General features: G+C 38.8%; 2 protein-coding genes across 5 annotated transcripts in view; both read right to left on the bottom strand.

Annotated features, from left to right (window-relative positions):
- The window catches only part of LOC134816912 (mucin-2-like), a 765,431-nt gene that overhangs the window by 228,201 nt on the left and 514,897 nt on the right, over positions 1–22,333 (bottom strand). The gene's annotated exons all lie outside the window — the stretch shown is intronic.
- The window catches only part of LOC134816223 (TOM1-like protein 2), a 31,856-nt gene that overhangs the window by 1,047 nt on the left and 8,476 nt on the right, over positions 1–22,333 (bottom strand). Inside the window, exons 7-14 of one of the 4 annotated variants that reach the window (XM_063824962.1) lie at positions 11,091–11,215; positions 10,584–10,822; positions 10,281–10,402; positions 9,983–10,048; positions 9,087–9,211; positions 8,693–8,770; positions 8,188–8,208; positions 7,668–7,750 (exon numbers count right to left, since the gene is read on the bottom strand). In XM_063824962.1, coding sequence (XP_063681032.1) covers positions 7,668–7,750; positions 8,188–8,208; positions 8,693–8,770; positions 9,087–9,211; positions 9,983–10,048; positions 10,281–10,402; positions 10,584–10,822; positions 11,091–11,215 — 859 coding nt within the window. The remainder of the gene's footprint in view (positions 1–7,667; positions 7,751–8,187; positions 8,209–8,692; positions 8,771–9,086; positions 9,212–9,982; positions 10,049–10,280; positions 10,403–10,583; positions 10,823–11,090; positions 11,216–22,333) is intronic. The other 3 variants (XM_063824963.1, XM_063824964.1, XM_063824965.1) reach the window with 3 other exon arrangements.

Here is a 22,333-nt window from a genome sequence, read left to right as displayed (position 1 = left end):
TTAATAGAACTAATAACTTATAGGTTAATGTCTTACACCGAGTTCCATGACAATTCAAGATGTATAATTCTACAATTACCCCCTCATAGAATTAGATGGGCAGGATGACTGGGCTAGTTGAGCTGGTGATGAGCTTACTTGAGGCAATGTACTCAATATTGTAACTTTTCAACATTATATTCCAACACATTGTGTGTATAGGCTAAAATGCTTATAAACTATAATATCATCTAACCGTAACTATAAATATAATAATCATTTTAATTTTAATCGTGAATAAAGTGGCTCGATTTCAATCTGTTGAAGGATTACAATCCAAGAATAACCATGCCATCTTTTGTTCTTAATCATTTATCGACAGTGTTAAAAGTCGCTGCATTATCAACCTGCCATCTGATAATATTCTAGTCGGGATTCTAGTCTATGATCGAGCAGTTCATCTAGAACACGTACTCAAGTACGTAATACGTACTGCGGAACGTACTCGAGGGAGTGTCAACTCTCAACTCTACCTTTCACTTTTGTCCATGAACTTAGTGGCACTACCCTCACCGCGGCATCAATATTAAAGGCCTCATGTGATACTGCTGCGAGGAGGCTAATATTGTACTGAGAAACTAAAGTTTGGGTTATAATGAGCGGAATCGTAAATACATTAATATAATTAGTAGGTTATCTCTATGTCATTTGCTTTGCTGTTCTGTAAACTACCATTTGATAAATTGTTGCTAAAATAATACATGGTTAGTGGCTACCCAGTAGCCTGCCTTCTTTTTAATACTTTCTTTTAATTATTTTCTTGGTTTTACGTTGCCATAGAAACTTGCCCAGACAAATATACATTATACAAGTTATATATTGTACATACGAGTTATATTATTGAAAACCAATCAGCAAAGAACGTATTATGTTTATTACCAAGTATTAGATGTTGCTGATTTTTGTAGATCAACATGGAGTTAACAAGCGACGAAGTAACACTAAGAGTTTTTATAATTTTTTAACTCGGAAGAATGTCTTTGTTTTTTAGATAAATGACCTGGTCTGACCTCGTGAGCTATTTCAGGGAGATTCAAAACATTATAACATTTATTAGAAATAAGTTAATTATTCATTTCGTATCGTGTAACATTCGATCATTCGATGAGGCGATGTTTCATCAGTTTGATTAATATGGTTTAGTGTTTGCTTGTAAGGGGTCGTTCACATATAAAGTAATCAGTGCAGCCGAGGGGGAGGGGGTTTTCAAATGATGACGGTTGATTGGGGGGGGGGGGGGGGGGTGCCGGGGTGGGAATCATGAGTATTTTTAATTCGACTACATTGAAAACAAAACCCCTACTGAATAGTGGGTATAATTGCCCATTTCCCAATGTTTAATGACCTGTTTAAAGCAATTTGGGTGGGTATCTTATTTTATATACCAAGACACAGTTAGTACCGTGATTTCTCAACAGTTAGTACCGCAAAAGCCGGCAAAAGGGGGTAGGTGTCTTAATTATTATACGAAAAAACAGTTAGTACCGCGAAGGGGGTGGGTGGGTCTTTTGAAAAATTACAAAATTACACTTAGTCGACGTCACGTACAGAACTTAGTACCCGATCCCCACCCTCCCCCCCCCCCCCCCCGCTTTATATATAGTAAGATAGAAAGCGTGTGAAATGTGAATGCTACTGTAATTATATGCCCAACGGCCAACCAGAAAGCACCATCATACATTTTATGAGTTTTCATACATCTTATTTAAATAGTTGCTTATTCGTGTAATGATTAATGTTTTATATAATATATAATACGTCTACATTTGTTATTATTTCTGTTATTTGTTCCTCCCAGTCCATGAGAGCCCCAGTATTAGCGCTCATTACATTCCTGGTGTTCTGGTATGACCGAGCACAAGCAGACGAGAGTCTCAGCGATCAAGATAACGATCTTAAAACTGTGACAAAAAGAGAAAGTATCTCTGATGAAGATAGGAACGAAATAACAAACGAAGATGTAGAGGGAAACAGTGACGACAATGGGTCAGGTGAAAGTGCTGAGAGTGGTGGCATTGATGAGAGTGGTGGCAATGTTGAGAATGGTAGCAATGTTGAGAATGGTGGCGATGCTGAGGGTGGTGTAAGTGTTGAGAATGGTGGTGATGTTGAGAATAATGACAATGTTGAGAATGGTGGCAATGTTGAGAATAATGACAATGTTGAGAATGGTGGCAATGTTGAGAATGGTAGCAATGTTGAGAATGGTGGCGATGCTGAGGGTGGTGGAAGTGTTGAGAATGGTGGTGATGTTGAGAATAATGACAATGTTGAGAATGGTGGCAATGATGAGAATGGTGACGATGTTGAGAATGGTGGTAATGCTGAGGGTGGTGGAAGTGTTGAGAATCGTGGTGATGTTGAGAGTGGTGGAAACGATGAGAATGGTGGTGATGCTGAGAATAGTGGTGATGTTGAGAATGGTGGTGATGTTGAGAATGGTGGTGATGTTGAGAATGGTGGTAATGTTGAGAATGGTGGTGATGTTGAGAATGGTGATGATGCTGAGAATAATGGTGATGTTGAGAATGGTGGTGATGTTGAGAATGGTGGCGATGCTGAGAATAGTGGTGATGTTGAGAATGATGGCAATGTTGAGAATGGTGGCGATGATGAGAATGGTGGCAATGTTGAGAATGGTGGCAATGATGAGAATGGTGGTGATGTTGAGAATGGTGATGATGCTGAGAATAATGGTGATGTTGAGAATGGTGGTGATGTTGAGAATGGTGGCAATGATGAGAATGGTGGCAATGATGAGAATGGTGGTGATGATGAGAATGGTGACGATGTTGAGAATGGTGGTAATGCTGAGGGTGGTGGAAGTGTTGAGAATCGTGGTGATGTTGAGAGTGGTGGAAACGATGAGAATGGTGACGATGTTGAGAATGGTGGCAATGATGAGAATGGTGGTGATGTTGAGAATGGTGGTGTTGCTGAGAATAATGGTGATGTTGAGAATGGTGGTGATGTTGAGAATGGTGGTAATGTTGAGAATGGTGGCAATGATGAGAATGGTGGTGATGTTGAGAATGGTGATGATGCTGAGAATAATGGTGATGTTGAGAATGGTGGTGATGTTGAGAATGGTGGCGATGCTGAGAATAGTGGTGATGTTGAGAATGATGGCAATGTTGAGAATGGTGGCGATGATGAGAATGGTGGCAATGTTGAGAATGGTGGCAATGATGAGAATGGTGGTGATGTTGAGAATGGTGATGATGCTGAGAATAATGGTGATGTTGAGAATGGTGGTGATGTTGAGAATAGTGGTGATGTTGAGAATGGTGGTAATGTTGAGAATGGTGGCAATGATGAGAATGGTGGTGATGTTGAGAATGGTGGCGATGCTGAGAATAGTGGTGATGTTGAGAATGGTGGTAATGTTGAGAATGGTGATGATGCTGAGAATAATGGCGATGTTGAGAATGGTGATGATGCTGAGAATAATGGTGATGTTGAGAATGGTGGTGATGTTGAGAATGATGGTGTTGCTGAGAATAATGGTGATGTTGAGAATAATGGTGATGTTGAGAATGGTGGTAATGTTGAGAATGGTGGCAATGATGAGAATGGTGGTGATGTTGAGAATGGTGGTGTTGCTGAGAATAATGGTGATGTTGAGAATGGTGGTGATGTTGAGAATGGTGGTAATGTTGAGAATGGTGGCAATGATGAGAATGGTGGTGATGTTGAGAATGGTGATGATGCTGAGAATAATGGTGATGTTGAGAATGGTGGTGATGTTGAGAATGGTGGCGATGCTGAGAATAGTGGTGATGTTGAGAATGATGGCAATGTTGAGAATGGTGGCGATGATGAGAATGGTGGCAATGTTGAGAATGGTGGCAATGATGAGAATGGTGGTGATGTTGAGAATGGTGATGATGCTGAGAATAATGGTGATGTTGAGAATGGTGGTGATGTTGAGAATGGTGGTGATGTTGAGAATAATGGTGATGTTGAGAATGGTGGCGATGCTGAGAATAGTGGTGATGTTGAGAATGGTGGTAATGTTGAGAATGGTGATGATGCTGAGAATAATGGCGATGTTGAGAATGGTGATGATGCTGAGAATAATGGTGATGCTGAGAATAATGGTGATGTTGAGAATAATGGTGATGTTGAGAATGGTGGCGATGCTGAGAATAGTGGTGATGTTGAGAATGGTGGTAATGTTGAGAATGGTGGCAATGATGAGAATGGTGGTGATGTTGAGAATGGTGATGATGCTGAGAATAATGGTGATGTTGAGAATGGTGGTGATGTTGAGAATGATGGTGATGTTGAGAATGGTGGTAATGTTGAGAATGGTGATGATGCTGAGAATAATGGCGATGTTGAGAATGGTGATGATGCTGAGAATAATGGTGATGTTGAGGGTGGTGGAAGTGTTGAGAATGGTGGTGATGTTGAGAATGGTGACGATGTTGAGAATGGTGGTGTTGCTGAGAATAATGGTGATGTTGAGAATGGTGGTGATGTTGAGAATGGTGGTAATGTTGAGAATGGTGGCAATGATGAGAATGGTGGTGATGTTGAGAATGGTGATGATGCTGAGAATAATGGTGATGTTGAGAATGGTGGTGATGTTGAGAATGGTGGCGATGCTGAGAATAGTGGTGATGTTGAGAATGATGGCAATGTTGAGAATGGTGGCGATGATGAGAATGGTGGCAATGTTGAGAATGGTGGCAATGATGAGAATGGTGGTGATGTTGAGAATGGTGATGATGCTGAGAATAATGGTGATGTTGAGAATGGTGGTGATGTTGAGAATGGTGGTGATGTTGAGAATAATGGCGATGTTGAGAATGGTGGTGATGTTGAGAATGGTGGCGATGCTGAGAATAGTGGTGATGTTGAGAATGATGGCAATGTTGAGAATGGTGGCGATGATGAGAATGGTGGCAATGTTGAGAATGGTGATGATGTTGAGAATAATGGCGATGTTGAGAATGGTGGTGATGTTGAGAATGGTGGCGATGCTGAGAATGGTGGTGATGTTGAGAATGGTGGTAATGTTGAGAATGGTGGCAATGATGAGAATGGTGGTGATGTTGAGAATGGTGATGATGCTGAGAATAATGGTGATGTTGAGAATGGTGGTGATGTTGAGAATGGTGGCGATGCTGAGAATAGTGGTGATGTTGAGAATAATGGCGATGTTGAGAATGGTGGTGATGTTGAGAATGGTGGCGATGCTGAGAATAGTGGTGATGTTGAGAATGATGGCAATGTTGAGAATAATGGTGATGTTGAGAATGGTGGTGATGTTGAGAATGGTGGTGATGTTGAGAATAATGGCGATGTTGAGAATGGTGGTGATGTTGAGAATGGTGGCGATGCTGAGAATGGTGGTGATGTTGAGAATGGTGGTAATGTTGAGAATGGTGGCAATGATGAGAATGGTGGTGATGTTGAGAATGGTGATGATGCTGAGAATAATGGTGATGTTGAGAATGGTGGTGATGTTGAGAATGGTGGCGATGCTGAGAATAGTGGTGATGTTGAGAATGATGGCAATGTTGAGAATGGTGGCGATGATGAGAATGGTGGCAATGTTGAGAATGGTGGCAATGATGAGAATGGTGGTGATGTTGAGAATGGTGATGATGCTGAGAATAATGGTGATGTTGAGAATGGTGGTGATGTTGAGAATGGTGATGATGCTGAGAATAATGGTGATGTTGAGAATGGTGGTGATGTTGAGAATGGTGGCGATGCTGAGAATAGTGGTGATGTTGAGAATGATGGCAATGTTGAGAATGGTGGCGATGATGAGAATGGTGGCAATGTTGAGAATGGTGGCAATGATGAGAATGGTGGTGATGTTGAGAATGGTGATGATGCTGAGAATAATGGTGATGTTGAGAATGGTGGTGATGTTGAGAATGGTGGCGATGCTGAGAATAGTGGTGATGTTGAGAATGGTGGTAATGTTGAGAATGGTGATGATGCTGAGAATAATGGCGATGTTGAGAATGGTGATGATGCTGAGAATAATGGTGATGCTGAGAATAATGGTGATGTTGAGAATAATGGTGATGTTGAGAATGGTGGCGATGCTGAGAATAGTGGTGATGTTGAGAATGGTGGTAATGTTGAGAATGGTGGCAATGATGAGAATGGTGGTGATGTTGAGAATGGTGATGATGCTGAGAATAATGGTGATGTTGAGAATGGTGGTGATGTTGAGAATGATGGTGATGTTGAGAATGGTGGTAATGTTGAGAATGGTGATGATGCTGAGAATAATGGCGATGTTGAGAATGGTGATGATGCTGAGAATATTGGTAATGCTGAGGGTGGTGGAAGTGTTGAGAATGGTGGTGATGTTGAGAATGGTGACGATGTTGAGAATGGTGGTGTTGCTGAGAATAATGGTGATGTTGAGAATGGTGGTGATGTTGAGAATGGTGGTAATGTTGAGAATGGTGGTGATGTTGAGAATGGTGGTAATGTTGAGAATGGTGATGATGCTGAGAATAATGGCGATGTTGAGAATGGTGATGATGCTGAGAATGGTGGCAATGTTGAGAATGGTGATGATGCTGAGAATAATGGCGATGTTGAGAATAGTGGTGATGTTGAGAATGGTGGCGATGTTGAGAATGGTGGTGATGTTGAGAATGGTGATGATGCTGAGAATAATGGTGATGTTGAGAATGGTGGCGATGCTGAGAATAGTGGTGATGTTGAGAATGATGGCAATGTTGAGAATGGTGGCAATGATGAGAATGGCGACGATAGTGGAACAGGTGGCGATGTTGACCTTCACAAGGACGATGATCATCACAAGGACGATTCTGGCGAAGAGACTAAAAAGGGTAAGAAAGGTTTCTCCATGAAACTGCGGGCATTTATTATTGCCATAGTTCTTGGTGTAGTAATGTGCTTGTTTGTTTTCTATCAGTATAGACAGAGATTTATAAAATATAACTACTGATCCTTCAAACGGAGAAGAAATGCTCGACGAATTACAAGTTACAACTGCGATCAGATGTTTCAAGAACACTGAGCTTTTGATATGGTGAATTGTGGAAAATTTAGCCAATGATTCCTGTTGGAATTACGTGCCCAGGATCTACTTCTCGAAGGTAATTTGGTCACGTGTCTACTGTCTATGTAGATTGTAGAACCCCATACATCTTAGAAGAAAATGAGTAAAATGTTAAGACGATGTTTACTTCATTCTCAATTACAAAAAGGTCATAAACTCTGTGACTGATTGTTATTTGAACTGTTGAAAGGACTATTTTCTATTCGTAACAGGTGTTTTGGATTGTTTTATGATAAATTGAGGTATTGTTTGAGGTATTGTTTTTATTTTAATATTTTGATAGATTTACATTTTGTACTGCATACATATATAATGTATATAAATTCAGTAAAACTGCTCTACTGAATCCACCGGCACGATCAAGTTAAATTAACTTCCACCATAAGTACAAACACTATGGTAAGTTTAGTTTCAGTGAAAATTATAGTCCTCAACGCAATAGTTGTTCACGTTCAATTAAGTGTACCTAAAGAGGATCATGACACGCATGGTTTAGGTATGAACATATTTTTACAACATTCCATTTAACAACAAGTTTACCTTCATTGTAAAGAGTAAAAGTTACCTTCATTTGACATAGCCTGAGATGTAGACTCCACAGTATTGAGCTCATGTAACCAGTGGTCATCTGTCGGATCTACCGGTGATCTGGGGAAGAGAACATGGTATTAGAAAATAAAAGTGTGTCATGGTTTAGTGGTTATTTTTTATTCAGTAACCACCAGCTATATTCATTTTAAACAATTAACAAATTTCAAGGATGGTGGAGTTTTGTGTATTCCGTTTTCCTGTCAAAAAGAGTGCAGGGTTGAAAACATTATTATATGCTTTCATTCAGCATAGCAAACTCAGAATTAAGTAAGTAAGACCACTTATTATTAACAGCCATAAATAATGAATATACATGAAAGATAAGATTGTAACATAAATGAAGGTACACTATGCAAAGGAGAGGAATTGTAACAATAACAGAAAAGCAGATTCGTCACTCAGAGAATTGTGACATATTGCGATTTCTCGATTGTCTTTCACAAAACATTCAACAACGAGATTTAACTTCTTACAGCTATTTTCTATACAATTACCCGTCCGTAGGTTCATTTATACTGAAATAAACTTATTCAAGAGATTGAAATACAAAATAGTTGCCGGGATTGTTCAATTTGTAATTTTGTTAATAAATGAATTGTGGGGGTTGAAAGATTTGGATGATTGTTATAAAAATTAGAAAATAAACTTAAGAATGTTGTAGGATAATCCTGGGCTTTCAAACATGCTCATTGCTCAAGGTAAGCTGAGAAAAAAACCAATTTTTGAGATGAACTAAAATTCTGGAATTCAACTCAAACAGCATTTAAAAAAACCATCCTTACAGATGCGGGTAGAGCTTGGGTCTCAAGGCCCTACGGTTAGATTCTAAGTTAAATTGTGTCCATTTTAATCCTTATATACATGTTGTTCTTTGTTCACACAATCCACATGTTATATTATTATATTGAGAGTGAAATCATTTCTATGCCTTATTTTCTGAATTAGGTAATATCAATGTAAAGTAAACATCAAATTTAAAGGATATCAAACAATTGTTACCTTGAATGTACAGCCCCTGCTAGGGACCCCTCTTGAGGCACGTCGTGAGCAGCCTCATACGCCACTTCACTTCCGGAGCTGGAAAATTACAGATATTATTCTGAATTAAACAAACATCACAACAATGCAACTCATGAATAATGTTCCCATCCGGGTATTACTAATTACATCTAAATTAAAGTTACGAAGGAGCTGAGTAGCGTGAATTTGAGGGGTCACCAAATCTGAAGAATTCTTAACTGTAGTTAGAACAGAGTTAGGAATCCAAGGTTTGTTAATCTAAAGTTAAAACACAAGAACATAGTATCATGAAAACATTACTTTTATATCTTCAGTCTACATGTTAACATGTCTCAGATTCCCTTAGGGAATTGAGATAATTATTGAAACTTACGCTTGAGCTCGATCGGATAGCGTTGAACTTCTAGACTGAGCGAACATATCAAACTCGTCATTTGCGTTATTCCCTGACGCACTGAGATTAGCCATGTTGCTCTCCAGTGAAACGTGTATATCTTCCTGAACACATTTTCAATAATAAATCCAAATTTAGATTTCTAAAAGGCATTATCAAATAAAGAGAGTCCAGAGCTATAACATTTATAAATCAACTAATTAAATCCAAAAGAAAAACAACTCGATATATATATATAGTATATATATATATATATATACTATATATATATCGAGTATATATAGTATAATATATACTATACAGTACAGTAAATGCAATTAAATGAACGAAATTATATTTATAAAATAAAAGAATCCACGTGCTCAGCGCCATTAGCTTGATAATAATTTTCATGCGCGCTACAAAAAGGTTCTTGACTTCCCGATACAATCGGTGGCGGTGCCAGTTACATGTTTACATTATTCTACTCATACATTTAATTCAAATTTCAAACCTGGATCCAACAATCATATATTAGTGACGTATTACCAACGTTAAGTGTTAATATGCCAAGATCAACCCAGTTACCCGAAAACTGTTTTTATCAGCTTCAGATCTGATTAGGTGTTAAAACTCAGGTTTATGAATTCTGCCAAGAAGGACAATAATGTAGGCCAAAGGGGGTCTTATCACATGACAAAAAAAGATGAGGCTGAATCTCCAAATCATGCCTCAAAACATTAAACCACTGCAGTAAAACACAGCAATAATCAGTGATAACATTCACCAGCGATTGGTCAGCAAATCAGACATTAATCAAGAAAAATCATTCCTTTTATCTGAAAACAGACCACGTCAATTCATGAAGCATCTCATTTAATCCACTGAAGACTCACTTGGAAAGGATTCAAGGGAGCGCTACGAATATTCCTATCATGATACTCATAAACACTCGCAAATTCCTGCAGTGTCATTGAAGAAAGAAACATAACTGTTACACTCCCATACCATATGTGTTTAAAATTGAATTAGATGCAGTCATACTTGAGAATTTGCTAAATTATATCCCTCGAGACGCAAACTATTCTATACACTACTATAGTCTATAGCTAGATAGCATCAAACATTTTTTTTAAAGAGCGAAGAATTTAAATTTTCATGAACGTTAAAATTACGCGATTGGACGGAACATACCGTTTCAGTTGGCTTGGCTGGTATTTTAGCGGGAGCTGTGGTGTAGATATTTTCATCGTCCTCTTGGCCGCTAACCGGGGGTAGGCGAGAAACTGGAGCATTTACAAACTCTTGGAATGGATCTGTAACATTTAATTTACACATAATCAACAGTATGGATTGGTTTATTGCGTTATTCAATGTTATCCTCCACCATTTCAACACTTTTTGAGTTACACCACAACAAAAGATAAGCATAGTATATCAATAAGTCAGCGAATAACTACTGTATAAAGAATAATTTGAATAAATCCCCTCCCTTACTTGTCGACTGAGTTGTGGGGGTGGGTACACTTAATGACAGCAACTCCTCGATATCAGATCTACGCTGGGGTTCGGGCGCTGCGTAGATGTTTCCTGCGGGTTCTTGGTCCTGCTGTTGTGCTGCAGGTGCAGGTTGTGGTTGTGTAGCAGGTTGAGTTGCGGGTTGTGGGAGTGGGGCTGGACCACCGGTTACAGCGGCGGGAGCTGCCATTGTCACGTTGCGCTCGTAACGATCATACCTGCAGGATAAGGGAGTGTGAAGATGGCAAACTTAGCCAAAACTAGGACAAGTCAAGATGGATCTTTGTTTTCAGCAACAAGATCATTTATTCTAGGTTATAATATCATGATTTATGCAAAAACAATGTTTACGCTCTGCAGCAACACTAAAAATCAACAACGAAATGTTAACGGAACCTAATAAAAAAGTTGTTGAGTTTGTCAATGAAATGTAAACGGACCCTAATAAAAGAGTTGTTGAGTTTGTCAATGAAATGTTAACGGAACCTAATAAAAGAGTTGTTGAGTTTGTCAATGAGATCCAGAAGTTGACAAACCAAACCCTCCTCTTCCACTTGAGATAACAGTTCTACCATCCTAGTGTGCATCTCCTTGCAGGTCCTGTGTAAATCCTGAAATTGAGGAGCTAGGATAAATACAGGGTCTTTTGTAAATCCTGAAATTAAGGAGCTAGGATAAAAACAGGGTCTTTTGTAAATCCTGAAATTGAGGAGCTAGGATAAATACAGGGTCTTTTGTAAATCCTGAAATTAAAGAGCTAGGATAAATACAGGGTCTTTTGTAAATCCTGAAATTAAAGAGCTAGGATAAATACAGGGTCTTTTGTAAATCCTGAAATTAAGGAGCTAGGATAAATACAGGGTCTTTTGTAAATCCTGAAATTAAGGAGCTAAGATAAATACAGGGTCTTTTGTAAATCCTGAAATTAAGGAGCTAAGATAAATACAGGGTCCTGTGTAAATCCTGAAATTAAGGAGCTAAGATAAATACAGGGTCTTTTGTAAATCCTGAAATTAAGGAGCTAGGATAAATACAGGGTCTTTTGTAAATCCTGAAATTAAGGAGCTAAGATAAATACAGGGTCTTTTGTAAATCCTGAAATTAAGGAGCTAAGATAAATACAGGGTCCTGTGTAAATCCTGAAATTAAGGAGCTAGGATAAATACAGGGTCTTGTGTAAATCCTGAAATTAAGGAGCTAAGATAAATACAGGGTCTTTTGTAAATCCTGAAATTAAGGAGCTAGGATAAATACAGGGTCTTTTGTAAATCCTGAAATTAAGGAGCTAAGATAAATACAGGGTCTTTTGTAAATCCTAAAATTAAGGAGCTAAGATAAATACAGGGTCCTGTGTAAATCCTGAAATTAAGGAGCTAAGATAAATACAGGGTCTTTTGTAAATCCTGAAATTAAGGAGCTAGGATAAATACAGGGTCTTTTGTAAATCCTGAAATTAAGGAGCTAAGATAAATACAGGGTCTTTTGTAAATCCTGAAATTAAGGAGCTAAGATAAATACAGGGTCCTGTGTAAATCCTGAAATTAAGGAGCTAGGATAAATACAGGGTCTTGTGTAAATCCTGAAATTAAGGAGCTAGGATAAATACAGGGTCTTTTGTAAATCCTGAAATTAAGGAGCTAGGATAAATACAGGGTCTTTTGTAAATCCTGAAATTAAGGAGCTAGGTTAAATACAGGGTCTTTTGTAAATCCTGAAATTAAGGAGCTAGGATAAATACAGGGTCTTTTGTAAATCCTGAAATTAAGGAGCTAAGATAAATACAGGGTCCTGTGTAAATCCTGAAATCAAGGAGCTAAGATGAACGAACTACTCTAAAGCTTCATCGGATCAGGGCAGTATTATATTGTACATAGCTGTATTCATGTTACATCGTTACATGTTGTACGTGATTACAGAGAGTGTTGATACGTATATTTAAAAACTGGATACTGACACATACAATCGCAGCACAGAGCTGGAATTTAAACAATTTAAAAAACACGTATTTGTGGTTAAAATAACCAGAATCTGCCACTAAAGAGTATCAGGAATGAGCTCGAACCTGATATTATATAAACTATGTCTTATATACCCCAACAAAAACCACCTAGTTGAGTGTTTAGTAATCCTACTGTCTGATATATATTCAAACTTAATTAAACCGTTTAAAAAACGTCCCATTTGTGTACATGCACGACCTAAATAGAACCTTATCAGCAACCAGGGTACCGATCCTGTATCGTTCAAATCAAGATTGAGTTACGAATATTCACTGTTTTCGTTATCTCACAATTTTTCGTTCAGGAAATTAGATATTAAGAAACGGACAGGAATACGAAGATAGAGGAGGAGGGGTCTCTTTTAAAGCATTGCGTAGACCGCTGTTAATTAGTTTTACTAAATTATACATGACGTAGCATCACCAAATTAAACTTTCGGACAAGAAATAAACAAAATATGAAATTGTTAAATTTTTTAAATTGATTCTAAGTTCACAAGGTAATAATGATTGATAACTAAGGAGGAAATGATCGACCCACTCAAGAAGGCAAAAACACATGACAAAGGGAATCTAAGGAGTGTGTCCTCAACAAGTATAACCAAAAGCTGACCAGTAGACACTGCACTTGTCCTCCTTCAACTTGTCGGCTGTACTGTCTTCCACGGTGTAGATGTTAACCTCAGAACTGCTTACATAAAACACACTGACCGTGGAACACACTGAAAAATATCCTTTAGTTGTCACTATAGCAACAGGTGCTGAAGCAAACCCACACTCACCACAGTGAACAGTCATAAATGTTGAGATACTTTATCACTTTCCCTGGATTTGTTAATGACGTTCTCCAATTAAAGTCTCCGATTTCGTCCCATCTCCCTACAATAGAGCAGGTGAGAGCACAGGGAGCTGGACCAATAGTACCATCAGGAGTATCCAGTATTTTCAGTTCATCTTGCAGAGCTGGAACTAGAATCAGAGTGATCAGTGATTATTAGCGGGGTTAGCATGGTGCAGTAGAGCGTACAGGGACGTGACTCCTAGAAGAATCTTCGAGTTTATTTGTAGGGGTCTGAATACACGTCCCAGCAAATTAACAAGAGGGAAACATAAGAAAAAAACAACGAGAAAACTTAGGAAACACCATTAAAGTAAGTTATATTCTTCAAAATATGTATGATTAACATACCTTCACTTAACATGCCATGATTATCCAGCTGTTGTGTCAGTAAAATAATCCACAATTCACCTGCTAAGGTACTGAATACAACTCTTGCGCCCGTTGTTAACATTTTAGGGGGTGTTACGTCTTGTACGGAGTACACAGTGAAGTTTAAATTACTGTAAGGGTCGATGATGATTTACTTTAGATTGAATTGTAGACTAATTCTGCCTAACTTTGACAAAAACAAGGCAAAGAAGTCAGAAAACAGCTCAACTAAAATAAGAGTCATCTCAACATTTGAGAGTGATAATCAGATCGTTATACTGATAAGAATAATTTAACAAACCATATTATATGTAGTGATATTTAGTGATATTTATAGGTTTTGTTTACTTTCTGAGTACAGGGACCACATCTCACACACGCACACTTCCGCCTCCTATTCAACACACTAACCCTTATAACATCAATCAAACCATATTAGGCTCCCACGTTTCACACTTCTCATTGGTCAGTACGATTCCCGCCATTTTCACTCCACACTAGATACATACCTACACACTTCACATCATGCACCTGTTCACCGTTGTAGCACTCCATGCTTCTGTATCATGTGTAGTATATTTAGTAGTAGTTTTAGGAATGTACAGTATTTACTATAAAAGTTTGTCGTCGTATAAAACTAATTTTGTTATGAATTTTGTTATGACTTTTTTGTATCGAATTTTTGGATAAAAGTTGATTGATTAAAAATAAATTAATGTACACAAATTTTACCTCAGATATACGTTTTTTACGTTTTGAATTTTTAACACTTGTTTTTAGATCATGAATACGATGTAGTTACATTGAAACGTCGAGTAATCTCCTTTCCCTAATAAGAGCATTTTTACTTGTCGCAACAACCGGGATAAAGATAATTTTTTTTTTTTTTTTTTTTTTTTTTTTTAATACCCAGAATACAAACCATATAGAGTTTTAATTTTGGAAACAGTCAACCCTACATAATATGGTTTTTGATTAAAGATTTTCCCTAACCTGTTGATTGTATGATATTTTGTTAAAAGGATAAGAGATTTAATTCTAAATAAGGTTTTAAAACCCTGAGCCTGTTCAATCACCTATCTTCTCAAACTACAATAAGAATACAAGAAATAAACGAATTCTCGCTATATAAAGGTATTCAAACAAATATGATACAAATTAATTTCCGACCGTTTCTCCGGATAGTTTAGCAGGTGTAACCAAAGGCTGTCCAGTAAACGTCACACTTGCTTGTCCACATCTTGGTAGCGGTTGTGTCTTCCACCGAGTATGCAAAAAACTTTCTGGAGAAAAGGCTTCGAACGGCGATTGAAGGACACAAATCATTATATGCTCAAGATCTAGCAGTAGCTGTAATAATAGGGGCACTCACGAAATTACAGTCAGCTACATTTGTAATCTTTAACGCCTTCCCCGGAAAGGTTCCAGAATCTACCCATCTCCATTCGCCAGTATCATCCCATCTCCCAACTCCAGCACAGGCCCGAGCACAGGAGCAGGACCGACACTACCATTAGCACTATTCACTATTTTAATATCACCTAAGGTCACGTGTTCGTGAAAATATGATTAACATATCCTGATTAGATTATCCAGCTGTTGCAAAAACCAGTAAAAAGTTATTCACCTAAGATATGCCAGTGAACACTGAACTCCTGTCAGCCCAAGTGGGCCGTAGTCTATGGAAAATGTTAGGGCATATATTACGCAACAAGAAAAATGTCATCTTTCATGCAATATGTTCTGAGGGGCCCAGGAGAAGGACCTGCATACACCTCTTCTCTTAATTTAGTGTTAAATTAATTAATTCATTAATTAATTAATTCTAGTGTTTGCTGTTAATAGTGTAACTAAGAAATGGAGAGTTGGAAGACCTTAGTAAAATTTCTTTTCATTGATCCAGCGTGACCTTAGTGATAGAAATCTATTCATAATTATAGCATTATGATTTAGATTACTTTAGCAATTATATTACATTTGACAGGGCATCATGGTCCATGGAGGAAGATGCAGCTTCGTTGATTCTTTATTTAGTTAAGTTCTTTTGGGAAATTATAGGTGACAGCGTTGCTAATTTCCTAATTGTCACCTAGACCTCTTTTATATATCATTAAGGGTTGATGATAATTATTTGATTTGGATTACATGCTTAATACGGTTTCGAAGCCCTGAGCCTATTCCATCACATATTCTGTTAAACAACATAACACTAATAACAGTATGAATACAAGAAATAAATGAATTCTCACTATAAAGTTATATTCAAATATCAAACAAATCTGATACAAATTGATTTCTGAACGTTGCTCCAGATAGATTAGCAGGTGTATCCAACGGCTGTCCAAAGCACGTCGCACTTGTTGGTGGTCATCATGGGAACCGTTGCGTCCGAGTGTGCAAAAAAATAGTTCAAGTAAATACTTCGAACGGCGATTGAAGGACACGAATCATCATTTGCTCCAGATCTAGCTGTAGCTGAAAGAACAGGGGCACTAACGAAATTACAGTCAGCTATCAATATTTCCTTATAAACCATCCCTGGAAAGTCCCAATGTTCTGTCCATCCCCATTGGCCAGTTTCATCCCATCTCCCAACTCCAGCACAGACTCGAGCACAAGGAGCAGGACTGACACTACCGTTAGGAGTATCCAGTATTTTAATATCACCTAGTAGAACTGGTACTAGAACCAACATCAGTTGCAGTAGTTCTATCATTACGAAATAAAGCGTACAGGGGCTAGACAGTTGGATAAATCTCCGAGTGGCTTATTTGTAGGGGTAGGTGTGCCTAAATACTCGTCACAAAAAATTAGCAACAAAAAACAAAAGAAATGGCAACGACAATACTTACGGAACATAATTAAAGAACTATACAGATTAAATTATCCTGACTAAAACTTTCAAGATTATCCAGCTGTTGCACAAGCTAGTAAATTTATTCAACATAGACCTATTGCTTGTCCACCTAATTGTGAGAGTCTGAGCTTGACCCATTAGTTTAGCAGCCAGGATTGTTTGGGTCCAGGGTTTGCTGATAAGGTTAGACTGGGGCTTGGAGGAGTCATAGTTTGGCTTATTGATAGGGCCAGCAGATGGGACACAAATACACAACTATTTTCCATTAGGTATTTCAATGAATTAGCGCCGCTTTTTATAACAGATCATTGGTTTTCAATTAGAATGCTAGATCATTCTTCATTTCTTAGATCTAGGTCAACATCTATGAACCATATTATTATTAAATCAAAGTTCTAAACAAGGGATAGTTAAAAAACAACGCCCAAGTCTAATCTTTCCCTAAAACAAAAACTAAAAATAAAGAACTTCATTGCAATTTCCGCCAATATCTCTTGTCATAACTCAAATTACGGAGATAATGCAGGTCAAAGATATTATTCAAATAAAGATTTCTTTCACATAAATCATGCACAATCAGCGAGAATAGATTGCTTTGGGGTCTTCCTCTTCTCCCTGGTAAGTCCAGTGTATTGATGGCAAAAATGAGGGAAGAAAACGCTGGTCCGTCAATAGGACCCCGCAAAACATGTCCTAACATTCTCCACCGACTACGGGCCACTTTTTCTGACAATGGTTCAGCATTGCAGCGTTTATACAAGTTTTTGTTGGAGATGACTCCTGGGTACTTTATATTCAAAATAGTGCGAAGATGTCTGCGGTGAACAACATCTAGTTTTTCAAGGAATATTTTGGGGACGGCCCAACAGGATGAGTTGTACATAAGAACCGATACGACTAAAGCATTATACAGTATTAGACGTTTGTTTAGGGGCAGTTTATCACTCCAGGCCTTCTTGTAATTGTTAAAGGCAGCATATCCCAGGTTTATGCGACGCTGAATATCAGCTTTGCTACACAAGACGGACCCTAGAGTGATACTTTTCCTCCATGCTTCATTCCCCGACACTAATTTTCCATCACTGTCGACTTCACCCGTACTAGCTAAATAAACATGAGTGAAGTCCGTTTTGTCTTCATTGACAAAGAGGTTCCATTTCTCGAGTATAGCTGTTGCCTGGGGCAAAATAGCTCTCAAGTTGTCTTCCTCTTCATCATTGAAGTCAACATCATCAGCATATTCAGTGTCAAGTGGAAGGCCAGCAATAGTAATCGGGGGGATCGGCCTATCTAAACTGATTGTTATAGTCCATCTAAGTTCATTCAATGCACCAGCCAAGACAAGGGTGAACAGACAGCCGGATAGACAGTCACCTTGGAAAGCTCCAAGGAGACTTAAAAACTCAGCTGAAAGAACTCCATTTACCTTCACCCGTAGCTTTGTGTTGGACAACACCAACCGGACAATACTCAGCTCATCCTCAGTACAGCCACACAGTTTCAGGAGTTCAAGAATCGTAGTGCGTTTGATCGTGTCAAACGCACTAGACATATCAATGCCCATGCGATGATACTCCCATTTCTTCCTTTGGACAACTGACAGTAGAACTCGCTGACACCAAACAATATCAGCACAAGAACGAGCGCGTTTATATGCACACTGCCATGGACCATTGAAGGCGTTCACTTTTTCTTCTATCCTTTTAAGAGTAGCCATAGACAGAATTTTTCTGGCTGCATTGGACAAGGTGAGTGGACGTAAATTCTTCAGAGGACCAATAGGTTTTTTGGCTTCTGAGTTCTGTAAGGGTGTTATAGTAGCCTCTCCAATGGAAATGGGGAAAGTATGTGTCTCGAAACAACTGTTGATGATTCCAGCATAATGTTCATGGACTGTACTATTAGAGTACTTAATTAGCTCGTTGGGTATTCCATCGGGACCATTTGCCCTCCCATTTTTCAAGCTAGAGGTGGCTGCATGTATTTCAACTCCAGTAAAAGGGACATTGAGAGCACGTGGTAGACCCTCAAAAGGCTCGAGAGGTTGCTCATTGCGAGTCAGCTGTTTTTCGAGATAGTCTCTAACAACAGAAGCTTTCATGTCGTCAGATGCAATCAAACAGCCATTTTCATCATGAACACCAATCGAGTTATTAGGTGGTTTACTTTTCTGAAGATGTCTTACTGCTTCAAACATTTTCCTTGAATCGTTTGTGTTAGTAATATCACTATAGGTCTGATCAGCTTGAGCAGACCTCACTTCAACTAATCTTTTCTGGATACTATTAGTGAGGTGGTTGATGGATGACCTCAATGTAGTTCGATCAAGAGATTGATTATTGTTAAGTAGCTGTCGGAGATTGTGACGCTTTTCAACAAGCTCTTTGAGAGTGTCATCACTGCTGTGATGTTTCAAGCGAGCTTTAGGTTTTGGGCCGATGGAAACATTGGCAGCATCACGAATATGAGACATAAGATTTTGAAGGTCGGCATTTGGATCGTTGCTGGTCGCAAAATTTGAGAACTTGCCTTCAAGGGCCAAGTGATATTTATGTTGCATATCTTTGTTGCTTACAAGTTCTGATATATTATAAGAAGGAACACGTCGTTGTTTAGGTTTGAAACAAAGATGAATGTTGCTGAAATTGATGCGAGCAATGACAAGTCTATGATCTGAAAATGTTTTAGTACCAGCATAAGTTCTTGATTGAGTCAAAAGACACTTAGATTTATTTCGGCATAGTATGTAATCTATTTGAGAGTATACAGGCAGTGTCTTCTTACTGTACCGACCAGCTGACCAATCCTTTCGCCAACCAGTAAATGATGTAACACGTCTGCTAGGTTGTATAAAACTAGTGGTGAACCATAATCCAACTTATAATATAATAATAAAAGAAGTGCAAGTTTCAATTGACGTTCATTTCAAACTAAGACAAATATAATATTGATATTCCTGCTTATATTTCAGTCTTAATTCTTAAACGCTAACCCCTGAGCTTATTCAAAACCTATTATCTTAAACTACAGTATAGACTATGGAGACAATAATGAACAAATTTGCACTTTCAAGATATCCAAAAATAAACAAATTGATCCCCAATTGTCGCAGAGATTCCCTGGACAGTTTAGCAGGTGTATCCAACGGCTGTCCAAAGAACGTCACACTTGCAGTTCTCCATTTTGGTAACTGTTGTTTCCTCCATGTCCACCAAGTAGGCAAAAAACTACGATCTTCCAACCAATCGCACGGAGATAGAGGGGCAAACATTAACATGTCCTTTAGTAGTAGCTGTAATAACAGGGGAAGTAACAAAATTACAGTCAGCTATCGTTATTTTCTTATACACCTTCCCTGGAAAGATCTTAGAATTGATCCAGTCAAGCCATTCCATCTCCCAACCCCAGAGTAGGTTCGAGCACAGGGAGCAGGACCGGTATTACCATTAGGAGTATATTATATCCAGTATTTTAATATCACCTTGTAGAAGTGGAACTAGAACCAACATCAGCAGTGCTATAATATTGGAGTAAAGCGTACAGGGACTTGACCGTAGAGTACGATGGCTGAAACTTTAAAACGTCAACCAGATGGCCGTTAACGAAATGAGGGCTAAATGACAAGATCAGCAGAAATTCAAGTAAGAAATATTAATAACTTAAATTAACCTGCTGTTTACATAAAGAGGACTGTAATAAATATTAGTTAGACTTTCTAGACAATTAGAAACTAGATGTTAAGTTCAACCAGCTGTCATGAGAGTTTGGATTGCCCGTGTAGGAAACTGCCCTTAGCTTCCCCTTTTAGGAGGTACCTAGAAACTGATAGAGACAATAGAGACAATACTGTCCCAAGGGTATAAGCTTTACGGTGAAATAGCTGACCAAAGGAGCCGTAATACTCATTACTAGAGTAGAGTCCTAACAGTTGTAACCAAAAGCTGACCAGTAAATACTATACTCGTCCCTCAACATTTTAGAGGCTCTGAATTCAGTTCCGGCCGGACGCAGATATCTGTCTTCGGTTCAAAAGGTGCCTAGCCGTACAAGGTTTACAAGGTTTACAAGGTTTACAAAAAATAGATCTATATTACAGTGAGATAATGTCAGATCAGCATAGCTAAAAGTCAAAGTCCGAAATCCAAATAGAAAATCCGTTACCATTAAGGTGTTTGATGAGTGTAAAGTGAAAATGAAGGGGCTGTGGAGGAAATGTGATATCCCGTACTGAGACACTAATGTTCGTGTTTCTTCTTTATAGGGAATCGCGTTCTGCATAGCTGAGCGACGAACTTGGTGAATTCCACTATGTGCTCCGGTAGAAAGAGGCTCTTCATGTCATGAAATAGTAATGACTTTGTGGGCTCCTTCATGTTAGTCCTACTGGAATGGTACCTGGGACATGTTCTAAGGAAGTGTTCTTCATCTTCTATTATCGGATCAACACAAGGAAGATTAACAAAGAGCTCCATCATGGACTTTTCGCTGCAGAATTCACAAATTCTGTGATGTTGACTTCCAGTTCTGCTCCCATATCTTCCAGTTTCTACGTTTAGCTTATGTCCGCTCATTCGGATCCTAGCCACTAAATTGCTTCCAGTTCTCGACGGTAGCGTGAGGTACGGCTCCTGCTCGAAAGCACCTTTAACTTTATTATAGAACGTAAGCTTCTTATTGCTTTGTCTTTCTGTTTCCCATAGATTGATAAATCGGTTATGTGCCCTTTCCTGACATAACAATGGGTTGTAAAGTTGATGTTCAAGTTTGTTCTCGTCGAGTATCATTAGCATTGATTCCAGTGCTCTGAACCAACCTAAATCAAGTTTCTTCTGCTCAGCAAAAGCGTGCCTGGCTAGGGCTGGTGAGTCTTCTAGTTCAAGTCTTGCAAGGCGATTATGGAAATCGGTGACTTGTTTAACATATCGAACTACAATAGGGGTTCTTCCGCAGTCTCCCCAAACAGCTGCGTTGGATGTAGATTTGCCAACTCCAAGGGTCCATTTAAGGATGGCGAGGTGCATTCTTTCGAATGGGTCAGCTGCAATGCCTGCCAGTGGGGATTGCTTCGTATTGTCAGTTGTGCTGGCAAAAGCCTTAATTCCTGAGCTACTGCTGATCCAGACTTCCACTCCGTACGATACAACTGGCAGGGAGTCGAGCAGTTTAAGAACTGCGACCTTGGATATATTGTTAAGGTCTACTTCACTTTTCAGTCCAAAGTATGCCCGGAGAGCTTTTTGTCGCAGAAGGTTTAGTGCTGTCTTAAAGCTGCCCGACAGTGAGAAGGTGATCCCTAAATAGCAATATGTTTTCGCTGATGGGATTGTTGCTCCCATGTACTGAAAACCGTAACTCTCTTTGAGTTGCCTTCCACTTTTATTAAAAATCATGATGGCGGTTTTCTTGGTGTTCACCGTGAGCCCCCATTCTCTGCAGAATGACTCAAGTTCAGAGATCATGACCTGAAGACTTTCTTTCGAAAGTGCGAGGAGGACAAGATCATCTGCCCACAAGAGGTGGGTCAGAATAGTTTCATTCAGCAATGGACTTGAGATGTCTTGAACACTGTTCAGTCGTTCCGAAAGTTCGTGGATGTAAGTTTTGAATAGTTCGGGGCTCATTGGGTGGCCCTGCTCCGTACCTGCAAGAATATCAAATGAGTC

This window comes from Bolinopsis microptera, chromosome 6 (assembly GCF_026151205.1).
Source record: "Bolinopsis microptera isolate Bmic1 chromosome 6, MBARI_Bmic_1.0, whole genome shotgun sequence".
Lineage (NCBI taxonomy): Eukaryota > Metazoa > Ctenophora > Tentaculata > Lobata > Bolinopsidae > Bolinopsis > Bolinopsis microptera.
The sequence above is the reverse complement of the archived record's forward strand: the minus strand, read 5'-3'. Positions and strand labels throughout refer to the sequence as shown.